A 23,358-nucleotide genomic window follows, 5' to 3' on the forward strand; every position below is an offset into this window, starting at 1 on the left:
GTAAACACCAATTCCATGTTAAAAGAATAAGCAGCAATTTGTCAGAAGACTTAGCCTGACATTTGACCTCTCTCTCCAAAGCACACAAAATATGACAAGATAAATAAAGAATTTAAAGGCATTTTTATTTACTGTTGGAATTTTCTCGAACCACCAAAAATCAGCTCGCAATCTTAGACTAAGATATATATATATACAAATTAGAAATTGCTACAGCCATGTGAGTAGATGGCACAAAAATATACTGTGGGACACTTTTTGAAAATAAACGTATCCAAAAGTAAAATTTTGATTTTGAAAAGTACTAAAAGTTATGTTATGTTATGTTATGTTATGTTAGGGCTATTTGTATTGCGCACGGCTGCTCCAGCGAAGGAGCGTCCCGGCGCACCGACAAGGTGGCGAACACAACACAACAGAAAACAGAAAATATTATTTAAAAATGGGGGTATGGATTTTAACATAACTCAGAGAACAGAAGGGTTTTAGCGGCCTTGCGGAAGGAAAGCAAGTCGCCACGGGTCCGGAGTTTCAAGGGGAGAGCGTTCCAGAGCGCGGCTGCCCGCACCCTAAAAGAGCGACCCCCCGCCCGACTGAGTTTGAACCGAGGGGCTGCCGCTAGTTCTTGGTCCAACGAACGCAAAGTGCGGCCCGGGATGTAAGAGCACAAAGGTTGGCACAGTAAGGGAGGCGGTAGGCCCTTCAGAATCTTGAAAGATATGCACAGTACTTTAAAATGGATCCGCTGCCTAACGGGTAACCAATGCAAGGCTCGCAAGGTTGGACCGGCCGAGCAAAACCTAGGAAGACCTACGATTGCTCTGGCCGCTGCGTTCTGCACTCTTTGAAGTCGGGTTAGCTCGGCCTGGTTTAACCCTATGAAAAGGGAGCTGGCATAGTCCAGCCGAGCCAAAACCGTTGCTTGTACCACAAGTTGACGGGTTGCGGCATCAAAATATTTAAGGGCAGGTCGCAGATTGCGCAAGATGCCAAAGCAGCACGCCGCCGTCCTTTTAGTGTGACCAACAAAGTTGAGGGAAGGGTCCAGCCAGACACCAAGATTTTTGATCTCCGCAACCGGAGTGGGGGTGGGACCCAACTCAGGGGGCCACCAGGTATCTCCCCAAAGGTCCGTCCGCTTCCCAAAGACCATCACCTCCGTTTTTTTGGCGTTAAGTTGGAGACAGTTGGACGTCATCCAACCAGCCACCGCCCTAAGTCCTTCTCTGAATCTTGGGGCATCCACCCCAGAGTCCCCGCTGATCGTGACCGCTAGCTGGGTATCATCTGCGTATGACACCATGGTCATACCACAGAGCTTCACCACCTCAGCCAGCGGCCTCACGTAGATGTTAAACAACATGGGACTCAGCGAGGAACCCTGCGGAACCCCAAGAGACAGAGGATGACATTTGGACTGATAGGGCGGGGACGCCACACAGAAGGAACGATCCCTGAGAAACGAACGAAACCACTGGTGTGCAGAAAAGTAGAAAATCATGTAATTTTAATTGGCAAATCGGTCCTGAAAGGCTGGAGGTGGTAGATTCAAACCTTTATTTAGGCAAATTTTTAACAAGCAGCTCGAAAAATAAACCTCACATTTCACACTGTACTAGTAAAGCTACATCGCACGCCAATGGCTTGCGCATTTTTTACAGTGCTATGGGTAGAAGACAATTTTCACACTTATTGACAGTTTTTAAGGCAAAAATCCCTCCAACCCTGCTTTATGCGATTGAATCAATCCCTGTTAAGGACTCGAGATTTTTGGATAAGGTTGAAGGTCAGATATTACATAAAATATGAAATTTTAACACGTTAGTTCCAACGGCAGCAATTAGATTGGAATTTGGTTTAATAAGCTCCTATACTCAAGGCTTATCCAGGGTTTTACGTTGGGGTTCTCAGCTAAAACATAGCGAGCCAGATTCACTAAGAGGGGCTGCATGCCATGAAATCTTTGATGCTAAGGCAGGTACTTATTCCTTTTACCGTGACTTCTCATTGGCACTAAAAGCCTTTAGTATACAATAAGAACTAGTGTTCACCCTTCCATCATTAGGATTTAAGTCACTCCTAAAAACTCTGAGTGGCAAAATTAGTTTCGATAGAGACATTCAATCCTGTAACTCTAAAGAAAGATTAAAACTAATAATTAGGACAAACTCACTGAGAATTGCACACAAATATTTATTTTGGAATTTAGAACACGGTATTTGACGTTTGCTTATTTTAGGTCAAATGAATCTTCTGCCTTTAAATGACCTTACAGCAAACTGGTCTCAGAATCTGAATAATGGGAAAATTTGTAATTTGTGTATGCTGAGTACCCAGACTCTGGACGATGTTTTATTTGTATGTCCAGCATTGGCATCGAGCCGTTATCCCTGCTTCGCCCGATGTTTTTTCAAAACTCAGTTTAAAATGTATCATCAGCCCGAGGTTATCTCTTTTGTCCTAAAAACGAAGCAGTGCGCGCAAAACAATTTCATTATTTTAAGGAATTCATCTACATTTTTTTTATTTATACCGGTGTTCTTACAGTTTGTGTAAAAAATGTAGTATTAACTCGAGACTATCACTTTTGAACAAAAAACGAAGCAGTGTGACCAAAACCTTTTAATTGCTTTTGGAGTTTACGTACATATTTTAAGTTTTTCCTTTTTATCACACTTTTTAAACAGGCGGCTATCCCCTTACCTAGCCTCTCCATCTGCAAAGCATTAGTATTCTAGTTTTGATTAATTTGTATTTTGCACATTGAAAGGCAGCTATTAACCACTCTTTTCTCTTAAATTAGGGTTAGGTTGCATCTGCTTCCCACTATGTTCCGTTGTTAATTTTAAAAACTTAAATGTAGTAGGATTTAGGAGGTATTCTGCTTATGAGCCAGCTGCTACTGAATTGCCTTTTGCGCAGGTCTGGACATGCCCATGTTTTATCTTGCCTCTAATTCTAAATTGATTTTCTAGCCGAAATTGAACTATTGGACTTTTTAAATGAACTGTCACCTTTTTAATGTCCTATGTACAGCTTAGGAGTTGTAATGTGGAAAATCTTAAGTACTGTATGATCTGGGCTCTCTGACAATATTGTTTGTTTCTACTTACAAGAAAGTTAGCTAATCTAAGGCAGGCTATTGATAATTTTATGATGGTTTGTGGCTTGTGCTTGTTATGTGTTTCTCCTTTATTTGTAATAACATGTATGCATTTTATGTGGACCTCCTAGGAGTTCCAAATCTTTAATAAATATATTGAATGGAATTGAATTGAGTAGATGGGTCTCATTAACACACTTTCTCTTGGAGATAATCACCATGGTATGCACACCCGTTCTGTCTCCCAGGAACGAGGTTTCTTAATTGGCCTTCTTCTTGCTTTATTTAAAAGCAGGGCGCCTCTAGCCTATGGGACTCCACCACCTACGCCAGCTCTAGGATGAGAGCAATAATCACTGACCTCACGAGTCTACTGAATGGTCAGGCAAGCCTAAGATCCCTGTGGTGAAATGTGGTTGTGTAGCTGGCTGAATAGGTGTGCTAAGCCCGACCCAACGTCCTGGCTAGTACAGATCCATTCACACCCACGCAGGTCGGTAGCCCTACAGATCTAACCTGCCTTGGATGATTCCTAAACTGCCTCTTACTCTGGGAATTGATTGTGCTGTCGAGCAGCATCTCTCCATCCCCAGCATGTCCCGGACACAGCTGGACCATAGTGGCATGTAAAAATACCATCATTGGAGCCGGGAAACATTACTTGAATCTATAATTTTGTACATTGGGGCGACAAATTCACAATCTACTCAATAAATGTGCATGCATAAACATATGAATTTGTAGTTCTAAGGGGCTAACCCACCTAAGAAGCAAAAGAGCACTGTACAAATCAAGGGGGTAGGGAACAGAGCCTGGTGGCAATGAATCGAGATTATGAACCTAGGGAAGGAGGGAGAAAACCAGACGTTCTGCTCTTTTGCCAGAAGGCAGAGGGACTAGGAGCCTTGCATGAAGAGTTGGGGAGAAGAGACTCATAGACGAGGCTGGTTCCTTTCTAATTGATGATGGTTGAAGCTTGATGTGAGGGAGGATGCTGTTCCAAAATACTCTCCTGAACCTGGCCTCATACAAGCTTCCGAACCATTCAATCTACCACTCCCTAGGGTTTCTCTCCTTAGCCACCAGGACCATCTATGGATGTTATCATGTATATATCGGACTAGGTAAAATATGCATAACATATATAATGTCTATTTTGAACTATGGATCATCTTCATAGGATGGTTCATAATAACTTTAGAGACTATAACCACCGTCACAAGGTTAAAAACTGTAAAGTGTACTGCGATCTCAAATTAAATTAACAAATTGGTGGTTGAGACATTTAGCCAAAGATGTCCTGCGGGAACATCCTTTACAACGCAACTTTTACAACGAAGTACCTTTACGACGCAACCATTACAACGCAACTTTTACAACGTCTTGCGCTGGGGGGTGCTCTAGGATAGGGAATACTTTCCAACACCTTCCCTACTATCCACGGGGACTGGAGTTGGAATAGTAAATTAAACTATTCACTATCCAGCGCCCCCCCAACGCAAGTCGTTGTGACGACTTGCGTTGTAAAACTTGCTGCGTAAAGGCATGCGTTGTAATAGCATGCGTTGTAACGTCATACATCCATGTCCTGCGCATACTGAGGGGATCGATGGAGACTAAGCGCAAAGAGGGAAGAAGACGCGTTGACACACAGGGAGGTCAGCTGAGAGGGACATAGAAAGGTGTATATGTGAGGGGCAGAAAAGATGGGGTTTGTTTCGAAGCCTGAGGTTGTGCGGGTGATGGGTTCAGGCCTGTCACTGAACTGCGGAGGGACCAGTGAAGGGCCAAGAACAGAAATGGGAGAGGCCATAAGAAAGAGGGGGCGCTTATACTGAAGACACCTTAGAAGCTCAGGTTTATGAAGAACTTTATTTGAGGTTTCAGGAGGAGCAGTACAAACTGACCAGCGGAGAAATGAAACGCTCATAGATAGTTGGCGAAATCCAATAAGGCATGAACATGAAAGGAGCAAAGCGTAAACATGCAGTCATAGGGAGGAACTGAATGACACGGTCGACAATGTCACATGCAGTGTCACTCACATATGGAGAATTTATGGGAAGGCACCAAAACCATAAGTATGTTGGGTGGGGGTTCAAAATAAGCCAGATGTCCGCACCAACCCAGTGACTGGTTAGGATGTCGGGGTTTTTTGGGGGTTCCCCTGGGGACACCTGAAAACTGCAGCCCCAGACCAGCGGGTCGAAGACACACACAGCGCTCGCTGCAGGGGAGGAGGGCGGGACAGGTGTCGGTGCGGGAGTGAGTGTAAAAGGCGTGGGCTGGGCGCCTTCTTCCGTGCAGCACCCGGATCCCGTGTCCACTGTCCCAGCCGGTGAAACGTGTGCCCACAACCCGCAGGAAACACTCTCTTCCCCGGCCGACAGCGAGGAGCGAGCAGCTTTTCCCCGTGTAATATGTTTTGAGACAGCTTTTATTTAGAGGCGGCGCTTAAAATTAAAAAAGAGAGCGAGGCACGGAGCGGAGCTGGGCGGGGAGGGACATTGTCCACTCGGAGCGCCCCGTGTGTGCCCCGCTAGTGCGCATCTTCGGGCTGGAGCAGGGGAGGGGGTCCGTGCATCTCCCCAGGGCGCATCTCCCGGAGCAGGAGGACTCCTGCGTTGGACCTGAAGCAGGGGAAGCCGCAGCACCCTAGGGCGCAGGGGGAGGCACTGCGCCCCCTCCGCCGTGCGCTTTTTTATGGTATTTGTTTTTAGTTTTAGTTTTCTTCCTGCAGGACTTTGTGCGTGTTTTCCCCGGACCGTGCTCCTGGTTTCAGCCGCCCTGCGGTAGGGCTGGTGTGTTTATTGTTTTTTTGATTTTTTTTTTCTCCCCCTGGATGGTTTTTCAATGAAAAGGCTGATCATGAACAAGCTGTACATCGGGAACCTGAGCCCCTCGGTGACAGCCGACGAGATCCGGCAGCTCTTCGGGGACAGGAAGCTGCCTCTGGTCGGACAGGTCTTGCTCAAGTCCGGCTACGCGTTTGTGGATTACCCGGACCAGAACTGGGCCATCCGGGCCATCGAGACCCTCTCCGGTGAGTGCGGCGCGAGGGACCCTCTCCCCCCGGGCAGGGTCCAGGGCAGGCGGGGGTATCGTGCGCAGGGACGGGGGGTAGCGAGCCACACCAGCCCCGCGCCTCCTCCCAGAGACAGCCCGTGTCCGTCCCTCTCTGCTGCTGTCCCCGTCCCGAGAGCCATGTCTGCCCCTCTCTCCCCACCCCGGGCCGGGGAGGCGGGTGCGCTGCCCGCGCTGGGCGCCCCCGGGGGCTGGGGGAGGGAAGGTGCGTGGACCCTGGAGCGAGGGTGCTGCCGCCTCAGGGTGGCAGTCTGAGGGGGGCACGGGCGCCCTGGCAGCCCCGATCCCCCACCTGTCTCCTCTGCCCTCCGCTCGCTTCCTTCGCACTTCTGATTTTTCTCTGATTTTTTTATCCGATTTTATTGGGAGGCCCCGGGGCCCGTAGGGGCCCGGCTTCCCGCTCAGCTGAGCTCTGCTGCTCTTCGGCTACCTTTTTACGAGGTGCCCTGCCCCAACTCACCGGGGGGCCCGAGCTAGGGGCGGCCGAAGGAGGCGCTGGGGCCCCGGCCGGGAGCGGCGGGAGCGGAGGCTGCGGCGTCCGCGGCGGCGGCAGGGCCTCCTCGGAGGGGAGAGGGGCCCAGGCCACGGGGGTTCCGCCTGCCCGAGAGACCCTGGGGGCCCCAGTGGCCCTGAGATGGATTATTACCCGGGAGGGGGAGCGGGGGCTGCAACACACCAGGCTCTTGTTTCGGGGGCTGAAGGGGCCCGTGAGGGGCCCTCGCTTGAGGACTCGGGCCGCCCGTCACCCCTGGGTCCGTATGTGGCCCCGCACGGGCTGCGCAGCGGGTTGTGTGCTTGCTGCACGGTGTGTGAGAGTTCGCCTCACCCTTGCACCGAGGGGAGCTCGGGGCTCGGCGTGCGGCTCCTGCGAGCCCCAGCCCCATTGTTCCTCTGGGTGCAGCAGTTCTTGCCCGCGCCCACACTGCTCGGGCACAAAACCCCCGACCCTGCTCGCCACAGACGCGCCTGGCATGCCCCTGGCCTCTGCTGCTCGCAGTGTGGCGCGGCTGTCATGGCCCTCTCCTCGGGGGCTTGACATGTGGTGGCCATGCTGCGTGGTTGTACAGCCAGGCCTCCACCCCACATGCATGCATGCATGCCTTGCTGCTGTGTGTCTGTCCTTTAGAGTGTCGCTGCCGCCAGACTTCCCTGACAGCCATGACCTCGCCCAGATCTGTTTAACAGCCATGATCACCCGCGCTACAATTACTAGGCACAGTGACCGCCTCGCTCAGGGGTGGAAAACACTTTCAGAGTGTTTACATTGCCGTCTTGCCCCTTAAAATGCATCGGGTTCACGCTTCCTGGCGTGGGACAGCCTGGACAGCCCCCTCACGGGTATCTCCCGTGCTGCCCACTCTCGGGGCACGGAGGGTCGCGGTCCTCTCTCCTCAGACCATGCATATACTGCCACTGGCTGTCACACACACTGCCACTTGTCATATATACTGTCCCTTGTCATATATACTGCCACTTGTCCTATATACTGCCACTTGTCCTATATACTGCCACTTGTCCTATATACTGCCACTTGTCACATATACTGCCACTTGTCACATATACTGCCTCTTGTACTGCGTGAACCATGGCCCCTGCCCTGCACTTCTCGCGCTCAGGGGTCTCCTCTTTTCCACCTGCCCAAACTCCGAAGGGCCTGTCCGTTCACGGCTGCGCTTTGTGTTTACCACTCGCTTGTGTTCCCTCTAGGAGCGTGATCACGTGACAGACAAAATGCGTGCCCCCCCCGCATTTGTCTTAATGTGCGTGCAGCGGCTACCCTTTAGGTTAACTCTGTAAATGCGAGTGTTGGAGAAGTATATTTGTACTGTAAACATAACCTCACGTGGTCTTTTTGTTCTGCACTTATTTTAAAGGTAAAGCTGAGCTACATGGAAAAATCATGGAAGTCGACTACTCGGTTCCCAAAAAGTTGAGGTAAATACACGCTTCTTTACTCCATTAAAGCGACATGTTTTTTGTATTAATTGTACGTAGATGTACGCTTGCCGGTGTGTTGTATGCCCCGTCTCTGTGTATGCCTTTTGTGAGGTAAATAAAGCAAAGCGCATGCGTGCTCGCGCTATACATGCACAATCGAGTAAACACACGCGCTTCCTTCTTCCCACCCACCTGTCCCCTCCAGTCGTGCAGTACACACATTGCAGGTCTCCGCGTCCTTTGTTGCACGCCTGAGGGAAACACGCCGGGTGTAACAAGTGCCGCTCCTCACACCCACCTGAAGTTTACGGAAAGTGTCAACTAAGGGATGCGCCTCTCACATCAGACTGCGGGCAGTGTCTGTCTGCAGGACCCCCTGCGCTCAGTGGCTTACACACCTAGGCGCAAAGAGATGCTCTTTACACGGGACAGCAGCATTGTTTATTTGGAGGGAGAGTGACGCCGGTTGCAATATTCTACTCGTTCCTCAGCTGAAACGTCGGCGGATGCTATTACACACACCTATGCTTTGTGCTGAGACACAACGTGTTCTCTAACCACCACAATGTTTTCCTTAAGGAACGTCGGTACCAAAGTACCGGACATTGGGTGCAGAGGCGGTAATTCAGCTCTGAGCGCATTTCCGAGGTGATATCACCTCAGACGCGGTTCCCTTGCTGTCTGCTACCAGCCCTGCTTCAGGCTAGCGACCCCCATATACCTGGCAGCGAGCACCTCAAACTTTCCTTCACATCCCCCCCTTCCACCGCACGCTTCGGGATGCTTCTGTTAAAGACCCGCATCGCAGCACTGCGCGCACTCCCTCTCTCTGTGACTGGCGTTACCGTGGTGTACACACACAGTCTTGTACTTTTTTCACTTTCTGAATATTGGTTTGTGTCGTGGGTTTTACGGGTTGTCTTCTTTTGCCCTGTGAGTGGGCATGATTCACTCGGATTTTACCTGCTGTGTCCCTTTAAACACCGACCATGTTCGTCCCGAGACCACGCGCTGGTTTCTCTCAACTGCTGATTTCCGCCGATGTTTACAAAGTTACTGATTTCTATTTGAGGAAGCAGAGAACGTGCCTGCCACATTAAAAATGCACAACATGTGTGCTGTTCGTTCCAAGCGAGCAGTATCCCTCCTACCTTCATTGACTGGTCATTGCCTGAAATGACCTGCAGCTAGCTAGTGCCTTGAAAATATTTATTGTATGTTTTTTTTGTAAATGAATGTTGATCGTGTAAACCGTGCATAATGTAATCTAAAGTGTTTTGCGAACAAAATAGTTTTTGTTGCCTTGGTTTTTGTTGGTATTTTGTTTAAAACGTTAAATTGATCAAGGCACTTCTCACTGTACTTAAATGACGAAGAAATATACATTTTTTATACATTTGTGAGGGAATCTTCTTCAAGCAATTAGGTAGGTTGAATTCATTATCATTAACAGCTGCTCTTGTGAAATTAATTGTGCAGTAGAATGCGCTAACCTCAACAGTGAATGGTTCAATTGGTTTAAGAATGGTTTATGCTGATCATCAGAAAGAAAATGTGATGTTGCTTTTGTACTTATTTTAAAACATCGATTTTATACAAGGTTTGCTGTATACATTTTCTAGTAACATACTAGACATATTTTGGAAAGGGGGCATTTTCTTGTTAAACATATCTTACGTAGCAGTTTGGTTTAGTTGGAAGGTTTGTTTTTGCAGAAAGCATTGGTTTTGAGTAGTATTTGTGCACTTTGTAAAAGTGTCATAGAATCATTTGGTTTTCTCAGTGATTCATTGTGTTTGTAGCTTTCACACCTACACACACCATGCGATTTGACAGTGTGCTTACAGGCTATGTTCTGTGTTATTTAAAATGCATCTCAGCTATGGACCTCGTTTGCTGTCAGGCCATGTTTGTTTCACCACATCAAATTATACAGAAGAAAGTAGTCTATCTAACAGGAAACTATTTGTGCTAGAATGTGTTTAAAATGTTTGTTTTTTGTTCTCACTGTTTTATCAAACTATTTTATAGAAAATACAGCTTTTATTCTCGTGCATCTAAAAAACATGCTTGATGTGAATTTATACTAATACAGTAGCACGAGTTCAGACCCGGTGGCTAATTTTGCTTTGCCATCAAATGTCTGTCAGCCGGAAATACTGCAGTTTTAAAATCAGACAGGTGACCGTCACAAAGTTTAAAATACATGTTTCAAATTGATTATGTCTGAAATAAACTGTTTTCTGTTTTAAATGGACCTGATTTGTTAAGAGAAGCGTGTTTCAAATGTTGTGAATATCAAATGCACTTATTTAAATTAATTAGATGCATGATCAGATGAAACAGTATTTCTAGGTACATTTTAACAAAAATATTGACCTCTCTTACAATTAGACCTGTCCTGGCTTATTTATTCACGTTCACTTATTCACGCTTCTCCCGCAATAGTTTCATTTGTCATGTAAACATTTTGAAAGTGGGCATGAGTGCTAAGTTTAGAAAAAGACCCATCTGTGTGTGGCTGTGCATAGAGGGTTGAGAGCTAGGCATGCGCATAGGCCCTCCATCTTAAAGGAAAACATGTGTAATGCACACTAACTTTGTGACGGTCTACGTATGGATCTGGCAAGCCGTCAAGCAGACCAACCGCAGAGCAGAACAGAGCGCGAGCACCAATGAGTGAAGGGCATGGAGGCGAGGGAGTGCAAAGCGCTGCTCAGGATAGAAACAGGGATTCTTTAATGCTGGACAAGTGTATTCCTATCCTATTTACTTAACATTTGACATTAAAAACACCAAGGTGAAGCATGACAGTGCAGTCAGTTGTTACAACATTCTTTGCCTCTTTTCACCCTAACATTTTAAAACTGTATTTCTAACCTGTCGCTGTCCATTTCTGCAATGTATCTGGATAAAACTTTCAGAGGTGTGAGGCGTAGAAAAATAATTGGTATTTTAGGATTTCGAGGATGGTTTTATTTAGTTAACTTTGCTGGGAAACAATTGAAATACATTTTGAGTAATTTGTGTTGAGTTTCTTGCTTGGACACCCGAGTTAGTAAGTTCATTCCATTTCACAGTATAGGTACAATTGGTTGTGAATCTTTTGTTTTCTCCGATTAATAATACATAAGCTGTGCAGCACTTTCATTGCTTTACTTCGGCTGCTGTGAGGTAAAGGAGAAGAGGTCATTTGTTTTCATGTTTCCATAATTGTTTTGCAAGTTTAAAAGGGTGCAATTTGTAAGATTTTTCCTTTCTCGTTTTGGTGATGTGTAAACCCGAGCTCGCCATACGTCTGCGCTCTTCTTGAACATGTGTGGGTCAGAGGGTTGGGTTTCGCATTTTTTTTAATATACCAACCCTCTGATTTAAATTACATTTAATACACCCAGTGAGTGTTGTATCTGATGCTGATAATTAAAACCAAGTGCTGGGCACTGTGATGATGGAAGCCGTGTCGAATTTTGATTTTAATAAAGTACACGACTAGCTGTCATAAACAACCAGGTTTCAAATAACTCAAGATGATCACTTTGCAATTGAATATTAGTAAGACGGCTGTTACACTCCCATGTGACATGCTTAAAGTTCTGGTTTTGCAGTAGGTCCCAGCGTTTTACGTCCTTCCAGGGCTCTAAGAAGGCAGAACAATTATTTCTGTTTGTGTACTCTGAGAGCAGTGGATGTAAAATGCTTCAATGCACTAACCACCCAGGCTCTACATATCGGTCCTGTCATTTACAAGATTCCTGGAAATGTGGGGCTCCCGCACAGAAGTGGCAATCCTGGATGGGTGAGGAGTGTTGGGTCATGTGTGCTAGAGCGCTTGCAGCCCATTTGCAGAACTCTAGGCGTGTCGACGAGGCCAGCAGTGCGTTGCTGTTTTGTGGGTTGGATCTGTAACAACACAGGTGTTTTGGGCCTCACGCCCAATGAAGCCGCTGTATTGGCTGTATTGGCGCGAAAATTACATTTGGTGGGCATCAAATTATGACACACAGTTAATTTGATTTAACACTGTATATCTATGAGGTGCAAATTGGAGTACATGTGCCATTTACTAAAAAGTATAAAAAAAAATCCTTTGGATTGTTAGTGACATCTAACCTTTAGAACACGAGTCCACTAAGAAGCCTCAATTTTATTTCATTGGCAGGCATTAACAACCCATCCATAGCAATCTTGTGAAGTAAGCCATTCTTATTTCAGATTGGACAAATGAATATAGTCCACTTTTTAGTTTTAACAGATTCTATTATACATTCATTTTTATTTTATTCATGAGTTCTAGATCAGCATTGCACAGCTCATGGTTAGGAGGGCTGGCAGCCATGCTTTATTATCAGCAGCGCAGTCACAGATAGCAATACCATACGGATGCTTTATGTTACCTTCATTCATCCTGGACTGCTTAGGGTACGAGGCATCCTTCATTATGATATGGGAGGTAGTGGACATGTTCTGGGTTGAGGTTTGGTGGGATGGGATGTCGATATTTCCAAAAAGTCTACAAAATGCAATGATAATTGGATGCTTTTTAAAAAATGCCTGATATTATTAAGTGTCCATTTAAGCTTGTGCTAAAATGGCTTAAGGAGTATTGGTGCTTGTGGCACCTGCATCCATTAATTGCTGGGTACAGATTGCAGTCACGGGGGTATTGCTCTTTATATCTAAAAACATATTAAAGACTTCAGATCCTGGCCAGTGGAATTTGCAATTGTCTGTGACACAGATTTATACTTTTTTCAGATCTGGGTTTTGACAGCGCAGCTCTCATACAGACCTATTGCTAACAATATACATGGCTGGGGCTTTGGTCCTGTCCCTTTCAGCCTTTGGGCGTCTTACATCGACCTCTTCCAGCCATTGGATAGTCTTTGTCACTCACATCATGCCTCAGTCTGTCTCTCACCAAATGATGTTAGGTGCCTGGGTGTATCTTCCACCTCCACCGAGTGCTTGCACTGGACTGCACGAGGGCTTGCTTTACAATAATAGCCATCTCTCCTGGTGCACCCCTGCATGTCTGGCTGTAATTTTCGAAAGCTGCATGCGTTGCCACATTAAACGGAGACCTGTTGCTTTGTCAGTGCTTGTTTTCTGTGTCCCTTATCTGTTACTTGACGAACCCCGTCTTCAGCCCCACTTCTTTGAATGGGACCAAGATATGTTTTAGGGACAGGGTGCTTCCTACTGTTCAGAGAGGATGTGCCGGAGAACATGGCAGAAATCAATATGTAACGATGAAACTGTTAGTCAGAGGCACATCCATTCTGGTGAAAATTGGGATTTGCATTACTTTAGTAATATGTGATCTGTGAACCTAGATGTTTACTTCATTTATAAGGATACAGTCTTCAGTTCTTCTGTCCACGTGTTAAGTACTGTAGCTGAACATAGATAATAGTTTAATTGTTAAGGGAGAAAATGATAATAGGGAATGTATTTAATCTGGTATGGGAATGCATTCATATTTAGTAATCAGTATTGAAAGATGGTACAATTAGCTCATGCTATGTAGCTACGTTTGCGCGAGGAAGGTCACACCACGTTCCTGCTGCAAGATGCGGCAGAGGGAACAGGTTTTATCGTATTGTTCTGAACATAGTTTATTATAAAACAACAAGAGAGGAAGGGAAATGAGGCACTCTTATACCCCCTGTAAATCAATTTATAACAACAAAAGAGTGACTAAAGTGTAATCAGGTAAAACCTGGTAGAGCACAACAGCAAAGGAAAGCCACCCAAGTTTATAAAAGAACCCTCGCTCCCCGACCTGGTCGGTGACATGCTTCATCATAGGGTTCCGCCAGAGAGGCTGAATGCCTCCCTGGTGTGCTTCTACGCCTGGTTTACAGCGGAGCAGGATGCTGAAATGCGTGTGTAAGTGATGGTGAAAAGGGAAGTGATTTTAAAAGGTGACTGGTACTAGCCTATCAAATAATTTATTAAATGCTGACCAGTGACCATTAAAAGAAGTGGGATGAATGTCAACTATTTCAGTAATGTAGCTAGTAACATCCGATTTAAGTGTGTGAAATTGGTCGAACATAGTTTAACCAGCTTGAAATGACTGTATAGAAATTCCGATAAATTAAACAAAATGATCTACATTTGAACATTTTTACATAAAAGTGAACAAATTAAATATTAATTGCTTTGTTTATTTGTCTCTGCTAGGGACTGCTGGCTGATATTTTTATATACCGTCATTTACTTTAGCAAGCAGTACTATCTACTTTGAAAAATAATGATTTCACTAGTTTAAACGTTGCACTCCTACCAGGAATATATCGTATAGGGGTTAGATTAAGGCACTGCCTAAAATAAATGCAGTGCAACTAGGTGCAGAAAGTTAGAGCAAGCTGTAGACATTTGACTGGAATGATTGCTAGATAATTCTGGTGGTAAAGAAAGTCCCTCCTTGTTGGGAAGTGAGGCAATCCTCATATTCATCTAAGTCTGTCGTGAAGGTGGGATATCACAACATATCATGTGGGATTTGTTCAGAGAATATTGTCAATAAAACATTTGCTGCATGTGTTACATCGAGAAAGGTGTAAAAGGTTTTCTTATCTTTAAAGATTGAAGTGTCTTTTGGTTCTAAATGTCATTTTTGCTAAAAATCCACTCTTTTAATTCAATAATTTCTAATTGCCATTTTAGCGTATCAACGAAACAACTAAGAGAGAAACAACACAAAATAAAGCAATACAATGATTCCATTATAACAAAAACTGAGAATCCTTTTATAACCACAGCATAGGTGTTGCGTTACTGCCCACACTCCGAAGAGCTGTGTACTAGTGGTGAAAGCCTATTTGGTTGCCTCATAATCTGTATGTTGAATCCATGTGCCCGTTTATACATTACTGCCTTTTTATTGCTTTGCCAAGAGCTAATGTGTAGTCATTCCCTACTGTCTACTAAACAAAAATGTCTTGTGGACCCACAAAGGGAGTGCCTGGACGTACCTAGTTTGTGGTGTGAAATTTGGAGGCTCAGGGAAGCAAAGTGAATAGTCCTGGGTGTCAGTGCACTAACTTGTGAAATCATCTGATTGGCCCCAAGTCTGATTTGTATTCTGTTTGGAGTGTGTGGTGTGATTGTGTCACACATACAGCATGCCACCCATCAGCTGTTAGGTTACTGGAATGCTTGGACTTTCTAACCAGTCAGTAGGTGCTGTGATAAGTTTGCATTAAAATTTACATGGTTGGAGAAGGGGGATCCATGTTATTTATATTCTGTATTGCATTTTATTTTAACTTTGGAAACTAGTACTACCCAACGTGAACTGGTACGGCGTGACAAAAATAAAATGTTTCTGTAATTTTCAGAAAAAAAGTTTTGTAATGCAAGGCAACTAAACCAAACATAGTGTTGCACTTGTATAAGGTGATAACTACTATAAAGTAACCAACCTGCTTGTTTTATGTAGTAGATGAAAAAGGAGCTGTAGCAACCCAAAAAATGAGGCACTAGGAAAAAAATGTTTGAAATTATGTACATAAAAGTTGACAACTGTGTGAAGTATGTGTATTTGCTCCAATAACTTTCATATGTTCTCATCCTCATAGCACCATTTTTTCCATTTAAATAAAAAGCATAGTTTCCACCGTTTCAATGGTCTCCTCTTAAGCACCTCCAAGGGGTCTCAAATGTTCTATTCCACTACTAAGATAAAGACATGTTGCGTAACCCTGCCCTAGTCCGATGCACAATTCACTGCTTCGCTACAAATTGCTGCTTTCAACATTAAAGAATTCTCAAACAGAACAGTTACTTAGGATTTGACCTAATTGAGGATAAAGCATTCTTCCAAAACAGCTAACCATGCATACTGAATTGATGGCTGTAAGATCAGCTAGGAATTGATTAGAGCATGTAGATAAAGTAATAAAGTATCTAAGTAGCCTGGGTCCAGGTGTCAAATCCCTGTACTATCATAAGAGTAATTTCACAATTGGCTTCCTAACATTGTTACAAGAATCGATTCTGTAATAAAATGGCTATTGCAGAAGGTTGACATTAATATTCTTTAAGTGATATATAATAGTAAAAAGTGATTACTGTTTATGACAGTCATTCATTAAACACCCATAATGCTGAGATGATGGCGGCCAGGAAGCCAAATGCCCAATGGAAATTGTTCTGTAGAACATTATCGAATATGTACTCTTTATCGAAAGAATACATTGTAAATACTAGTTGGAAGTTAAGGAATAGAAGTCAAGTCTACACTGGTTGGGATACATCAAAAACAACTTGGAGTTCCCTTACAATACAAACTGACAAGATTACCTGAAAAAAAGGGATTTCAGAGTAGAGCATGGTTTAATCTTTCCTACTGGTTGTGGAAAATCAAATTACTGTAGCAGGAGAACATTGGGGGAGATTAAAATAAGTGCAAGAAAAGTGGAAGTATGTATATAGCAAGCCCATCTCCTCTAGTTGAATTAATCGGGCGTGGGGAAAAAGTAACCCAAAATATCTCCACATACTGAAAGACTTGCTCAAGAGAACCGAGGATGTATTCCACCTCCCTTGTGGTCACTACCTATTTATTTACCACATGGGGGTTTGCAAGAATGTAATGCCTTTTCTTTCATTAGATAGACTAAATCGAGAGGCAGTAAGTATGTAAAGAGTACAATCCAATAATGTGCACATGGTTCAGGAGAAGTGCTCTTGACCTTGATCGATGCTACAGTGGTACTTCTCAGTACAGGATGTGTGCCACGGTCTGCAGCACGGGTGCACACTATACACCTTCTCTGCACCTATGCAGAGCCTTCGACTCAATGTCAGATGGGACATCTCTCCTATTGGTCTAAGATTCTGGCATTGAGGTGGGTGGGAGGACACATTTTATAAAGCAATAAATGCTATTCAAAAAATGTAATTTAACGACTATTAAAATGAAGGAGTTGAGAATTGTATATGAAAAACGGGGCACTTAATATCAAGTGAATGCCCTACCTCCTACAGATAGTCGTCCCTGGCCACACTGCTTTAATTTGTACTGTGTTTGCAGCCCACATTTGCCAGGGTATCAGGACTACCGCACAACAGGGGTGCAATCTCTGACTGTAGCCACCGAGGGGGATTCAGATGGTCTGTGGAACTGATCTTGCCCCTTCCCAAATGCCTCTTAAGTTGTCTTTATTCGGCACCCATACAGAAAGCTGCATTTAAACTGGTGCATGCTCTGTAATGAGACATGCAATGCGTCATTTAGACCTCTAAGGCACACCAGTGACCAGCAGAGAGCAGCCTAATGGGAAGAAGCGACAGTGGCTGCACGTGGTTAAAGTTTAGAGAGGAATTCCACTTTTACTTCACAAAGCTGTTTTCGTGATCATATATCTATTATTTCTGGAAATACATGAGATAATCACATTAAAATCTGGAGTGAAACATAACTATTCACCGAAAAATGTGAATTAACCAGGAAATTAAGTGGTAATTCACATCTAAAAAGGGAATAAGACACACAAACTCCTAGAACAACCCTTGTGAATAAAGCGTGATGTGCACAGATCGGTTAAAAAAGTGAGTTTTGCACCGATTTTCAAAGAGGATCTGCCGGTGCTCAGATTTAAATGCACTGGGTATGACCAGACGTGGGTCACAGGCTCACCCTGCCACTGGATTCAAGCTAGCCTTGCTGATGAGGGGTGATGCTCCGAAACCGGTCCCAGGATGCTTGTTTCCGTTCCAGGGAGGACCTGGCTTGGCAGTTCGGTCTGGACTGTTCCCATGAGGTACAGGGTCAAGACTGATTTGCATATGGCTGGGTGTAAACTGGGGTGACATGGTGAGCAAAAGAACAAAGGATTTATCCCAGATCTCTTGACTGGGGATGAATGTTTGACTTGCTCTGCATTCCGTCCATCATCTTGTGTGTCTTCAGTTTTAAATGAGTCCGCTCAACGGATGCAACATGTATATATGTGGTAATCCTATCACATCTTTTGAATTATTTTTGTATTTTTCTATAAAGTGCAGACTATACCCAACTCCGTTTTAGACAGGTGGGTAACAATTTTATAGTGATATTTAAATTGTTGCATCAGCTGCAGTAAATCAATAGGGGGTAGTAAAATAAGACCGGGTTGACATGTACATTAAGTGAAAGAAGGAAAAGGGTGAGATGTTTTGAACATGAAGCAGAAACAATGAGAGCAAATGTAGGGAAGAGGTGTGGTGCCGCGGCCAGGGTGACTGACGCTGGAATCTGGGGCTCATAGTTCGATCACTGGCACTGGAGGCAGGTCTGCCCAGCACCATGTGACTCTGGGCAATAGCTTGCTTAATTTTCCCGCGACCCCAGAGCCGGGATGCCTTCGGGTAACTGTTCGCGCTTTACAAATACTGGATTTATAGGATGTGGTGAGGCTTATCTCTCCATTTTAACAAAACAGTATATAATACATATTTTATACACACACACAGGTGGAACGAAAGAGACAAAGCCGACAGTTACCTGTTGGGATCTATAAATTCAACTGATGTGGGGATTCACAACACAACTACATCTGCAAGAGTATCAGACCAATCTGAATAAACTATCAAAAGACATAAAAGATAAGTTATTCTAGTTACATTGATGATTCCCCAAGTGTTCTTTTCATATTTAGACAGCGACATTAGGCATTTAAAAGGCTGAAAAGTAGAAAGAAAGGTTTTTTTTTGGTTCAAGAACCTATTTCAATAGAAAAGGACAGTGAACGTGGAGTAGAGATTGAGCCACAACGAATAAAACTCACTGTAAAAGTCCTAGAAAGCAGCGTACAGTGCACTTGGTACAAAAAAGACATTGAATAATGGCTATGAACTGTTAAAAAATAGAAACCACAACATTGGCACATCCAAAGTTGGAGGTATACATATGTAAGAGGGACCAGAGCACTGGATTTAAGAAAAGGAGGCACAATATAGTATGTAATAAGAGGGTAAGCAGATAAAGTATTAATATAAGGGCCCCGGGTGCGTGGATCATGAAACTGCAATTTAAATTCGTCAAAACAGTAAACGAGCACTGGACAGAAGCACAACTAACAAGGAAATGTTCGGTTTAGGTGTTTTTCAAGGGGCATGTTCTTCAGGAATGATTTAAAAACTGGAACAAATGTGATATGAGGGAGGAGAGAGCTACTTATTTTAGTTATATTTCCTGAAAAGAGCTGTTGTCTTTCTTGAAGAGAGAAGTAGAGAGACCTTTTGTCGTTGGAACGCATCACAGGTAGACCTCGAGGTGAAGCTAGATTTTGGGACAATATCTGCAACAGTGGATCTTACGACTATGTGAGGGAAGCAAGCAGTTCTCACAGAGCATGAAGCCTAAATGTGGAGCCATTTAATCAATCAATCAATCAATGCATTTATATAGCGCACTACTCACCCGGAGGGTCTCAAGGCGCTTGGGGAGGGGGGATCCGCTACTGCTCGAACAGCCAGGTCTTGAGCTGCTTCCTGAAGGCGAGGTGGTCTTGGGTCTGGCGGAGGTGGGTCGGTAGGGAGTTCCAAGTCTTGGCGGCCAGGTAGGAGAAGGACCTTCCTCCTGTGGTGGCTCTTCGGATGCGGGGGACGGTGGCGAGGGCGTGGCTGGTCGATCGAAGCTGGCGTGCGGGCGTGTAGAAGTTGAGGCGGCTGTTGCGGTATCTTGGGCCTTGGTTGTGAAGGGCTTTGTGTGCGTGGGTGAGGAGACGGAAGGTGATTCTCTTGTTGACCGGGAGCCAGTGCAGGTCTCTCAGGTGACCGGAGATGTGGCTGTGTCGGGGGATGTCGAGGATGAGTCTTGCTGAGGCGTTCTGGATCCGCTGGAGTCTCTTCTGGAGTTTGGCAGTGGTTCCGGCATAGAGGGAGTTGCCGTAGTCCAGCCGGCTGGAGACGAGGGCCTGGGTGACCGTCTTCCTGGTCTCGGTGGGGATCCACCGGAAGATCTTACGTAGCATGCGCAGGATGTTGAAGCATGACGAGGAGACGGCATTGACTTGTCTGGTCATGGAGAGGGAGGAGTCCAGGACGAAGCCCAGGTTGCGTGCGTGCTCTGTTGGTTTGGGTGCGCTGCCCAGGGCGGGGGGCCACCAGGAGTCGTCCCAGGCGAAGGGTGATGATCCCAGGATGAGGACTTCCGTATTGTCTGAGTTCAGTTTCAGGCGGCTGTTCATCATCCACTCGGCTACGTCTTTCATCCCTTCGTGTAGGTTGGTTCTGGCGGTGGCGGGGTCGTTAGTGAGAGAGAGGATCAGCTGGGTGTCGTCTGCGTAGGAGATGATGTTGAGGTTGTGTTGGCGTGCGGTGGCCGCAAGGGGGCTCATGTAGACGTTGAAGAGGGTGGGGCTGAGCGATGATCCTTGTGGTACGCCGCAGATGATTTCGGTGGCTTCTGATCTGAACGGGGGGAGGCGGACTCTCTGTGTCCTTCCGGCGAGGAAGGAGATGATCCATTCTAGTGCCTTCTCCTGGATTCCGACGTTGCTGAGGCACTGCACTAGGCTGTGGTGGCAGACAGTGTTGAATGCCGCGGAGAGGTCCAGGAGGATGAGGGCCGCTGTTTCTCCGTTGTCGAGCAGGGCTCGGATTTCATCGGAGGCTGCGATGAGGGCGGTCTCGGTGCTGTGGTTGGCCCGGAAGCCAGACTGCGAGAGGTCGAGGGATCCGTTCGCCTCGAGGAAGGCGGCCAGCTGCTTGTTGACGGTCTTCTCGATGACTTTGGTCGGAAACGGGAGGAGCGAGATGGGGCGTTAGTTTTTGAGTTCGGTGGGGTCCGCTGATGGTTTCTTCAGTAGAGCGCTGAGTTCGGCGTGCTTCCAGCTCTCCGGGAAGGTAGCAGTGTCGAAGGAGGTGTTGATGATGTCCCGCAGGTGGGGTGCGATGACAGCGTCGGCCTTGTTGAAGACATGGTGAGGGCAGGGGTCGGATGGAGATCCGGAGTGGATGGAGTTCATCGTGCGGATGGTGTCTTCGGTGCTGATCGGGGTCCAGGCGCGGAGGGTGGTGGTGGGGGGCGTTGGTGTGGTCGTGGGGTGCGTTGGTTGTGTGCTGAAGCTGTTGTGTATGTCTGCGATCTTGTTGTGGAAGTAGGAGGCGAGGGAGTTGCAGAGGTCTTGTGATGGGGTGATGTCGTTGTTTCCGGCGTTGGGGTTGGAGAGCTCTTTGATGATGTTGAAGAGTTCCTTGCTGTTGTGTGCGTTGTTGTCCAGTCGTTCCTTGAATGCTGTTTTCTTGGTGGTGTGGATCAGTTGGTGGTGTTTCCGGGTGGCGAGCTTGAGGGTGGTCATGTTGTCTGGTGTAGGGTCTCTGCGCCAGGCTTTCTCGAGGGCTCGGCAGTTCTTCTTGGAGCTCTTGAGTTCGTCGGTGAACCATGGGGCTTTCTTGCTGCCGGGTCTGCTAGGCGGGGTCCTCAGAGGGGCGAGGTCGTCTGCGCAGTTGCTGATCCACTTCGTGAGGTTGTTGGCGGCCTGGCTGGGGTTCGCAGAGCTGGCGGGAGGGTTTTTGTTCAGGGATGCGGCGAGCTGGTCGGCTGTGATCTTGTTCCAGCTTCTGCGTGCAACCTGTTGCTGGTGGTGGTGGATCATGTTCTTTCTGAAGCTGAAGTGGACGCAGCTGTGGTCCGTCCAGTGGTCCGGTGGCGTGGCTGAAGGCGATGTCCTTGCTGGAGGAGAAGACGGGGTCGAGTGTGTGTCCGGCGTAGTGGGTGGGGGTGGTCACCAGCTGCTTGAGACCGAGGTTGGCGAGGTTGTCCAGCAGGGTGGTGGAGTTGCGGTCGTTGTTGTTCTCCAGGTGGAAGTTGAGGTCCCCGAGGAGGATGTAGTCAGCGGAGGGGAGGGCGTGCGGGCTGATGAAGTCGGCGATGTCCTCGCTGAATTGTGTGCGTGGTCCCGGGGGTCTGTAGAAGAGGGTGCATCTGAGGGTGGTCTTGGGGTCGGTGTGGATCTGGAAGTGCAGGTGTTCGGCGGTTGTGAGGGTGTCGTCGGTGTTGGTTGTGATGCGGATGGTGTTCCTGTGGATGATGGCGATGCCTCCTCCGGTCCAATTGCCGCGGTCCTTCCGGGTGATCTTGTATCCGTCCGGGATGGCGATGGCGATGTCAGGCGCTGAGGAGGCGTTCATTCAGGTTTCCGTGAGGAAGGCGACGGCTGGTGATGTTGTGTCGAGCAGGTTCCAGAGCTCAACGGCGTGTCTGTGGACAGAGCGGGTGTTGAGTAGGATGCACTTCAGGTGGTTGCTGACGGTGCTCGGCTTGGTGGGTGCAGTGCAGGACCGGATGCAGGTGAACTTGCAGGAGTGGCAGCTGAAGGGTCCTTGGGTGCGTCTCGGGGTGGCTCGGTAGCATCCGGAGATCCGGCCGTTGTTGAGTGCGTTGAGTTCGGTGGCGTCGTAGGTCCGGCGGGTGGGCTGGTGTCTACGGGGGCCAGGGGTTCGGGCGGGCTTACCTTTGGCGCGCCAGCTGCGCGTCAACGCTGCGCGTTTGCCACTCTGCCATAAGTGGAGAGTGGGGGGGGGGGCGGAGCGAGGGAGGAGCAGCTGAGAGGCGGGAGCGGGGCGGCGAATGGGAAGGGAGTCTGAGGGAAGGGGGCGGGGCCGCAGGGGGGCAGCGGCGGGGAGCGGGCAGAAAACACGACCGGGGCTGGCCACAACAGAGGGGGAGCAAAACGAATAATCAGAGAAAGTACAAAACAGTGAAAATTAAACAGGGAACAACGTGGTGACAAAAACGATAAGAATTACACCAGGGAACACGCAGTGAAAATACGAGAAAGATTACAGCAGGGAGCAACGCTGCGCAGCAGAGGAGCTACCCCAACAGCAGACCAGGAGCACAGCTGCGGGCAGCGGCGGCACTCGGCGGGAACGGGGGCAGCCTGGGCTCACTCGCAGAGAGTGTGCGCGGTGCGTGGGGTGACCGGCCCAGAGGGTCACAGGTGATCAAGATGAGGTGAAGTCTTCGGGCGAGCCAGGTCTCATGTGAAGGTGATCAAACCCGAACCAGCAAAATATATCTTCACCTAATACAGCCACCATACCTGCCTCAGCTGTCTTCATACCTCAGGACCTCCTTATTAATGGGCACAGGGTAAATGCGGGTCTCTGCTTTAAAAAAGTGCTGATGGCCATAAACACTGTCCAGATGAAGGGCGTAGACTGCTGGACCAGGCTAAAGAAGTAATAGATTGCTCATGAGCAAGAGGTGGGAAAGAGGCAACCATTCGAACACG

General features: G+C 46.9%; 1 protein-coding gene across 1 annotated transcript in view; it reads left to right on the forward strand.

The window, feature by feature from the left end:
- The first annotated feature begins 5,400 nt into the window (after positions 1-5,400).
- Positions 5,401-23,358, forward strand: part of IGF2BP2 (insulin like growth factor 2 mRNA binding protein 2) — a 463,616-nt gene continuing 445,658 nt past the window's right edge. Inside the window, exons 1-2 of the mRNA XM_078680475.1 lie at positions 5,401-6,146; positions 8,062-8,122. Of these exons, the coding sequence (XP_078536601.1) occupies positions 5,957-6,146; positions 8,062-8,122 (251 nt within the window). The 5' untranslated portion in view covers positions 5,401-5,956. The remainder of the gene's footprint in view (positions 6,147-8,061; positions 8,123-23,358) is intronic.

This window comes from Lissotriton helveticus, chromosome 3_1, assembly GCF_964261635.1.
Source record: "Lissotriton helveticus chromosome 3_1, aLisHel1.1, whole genome shotgun sequence".
In the NCBI taxonomy this organism is placed as follows: Eukaryota; Metazoa; Chordata; class Amphibia; order Caudata; family Salamandridae; genus Lissotriton; species Lissotriton helveticus.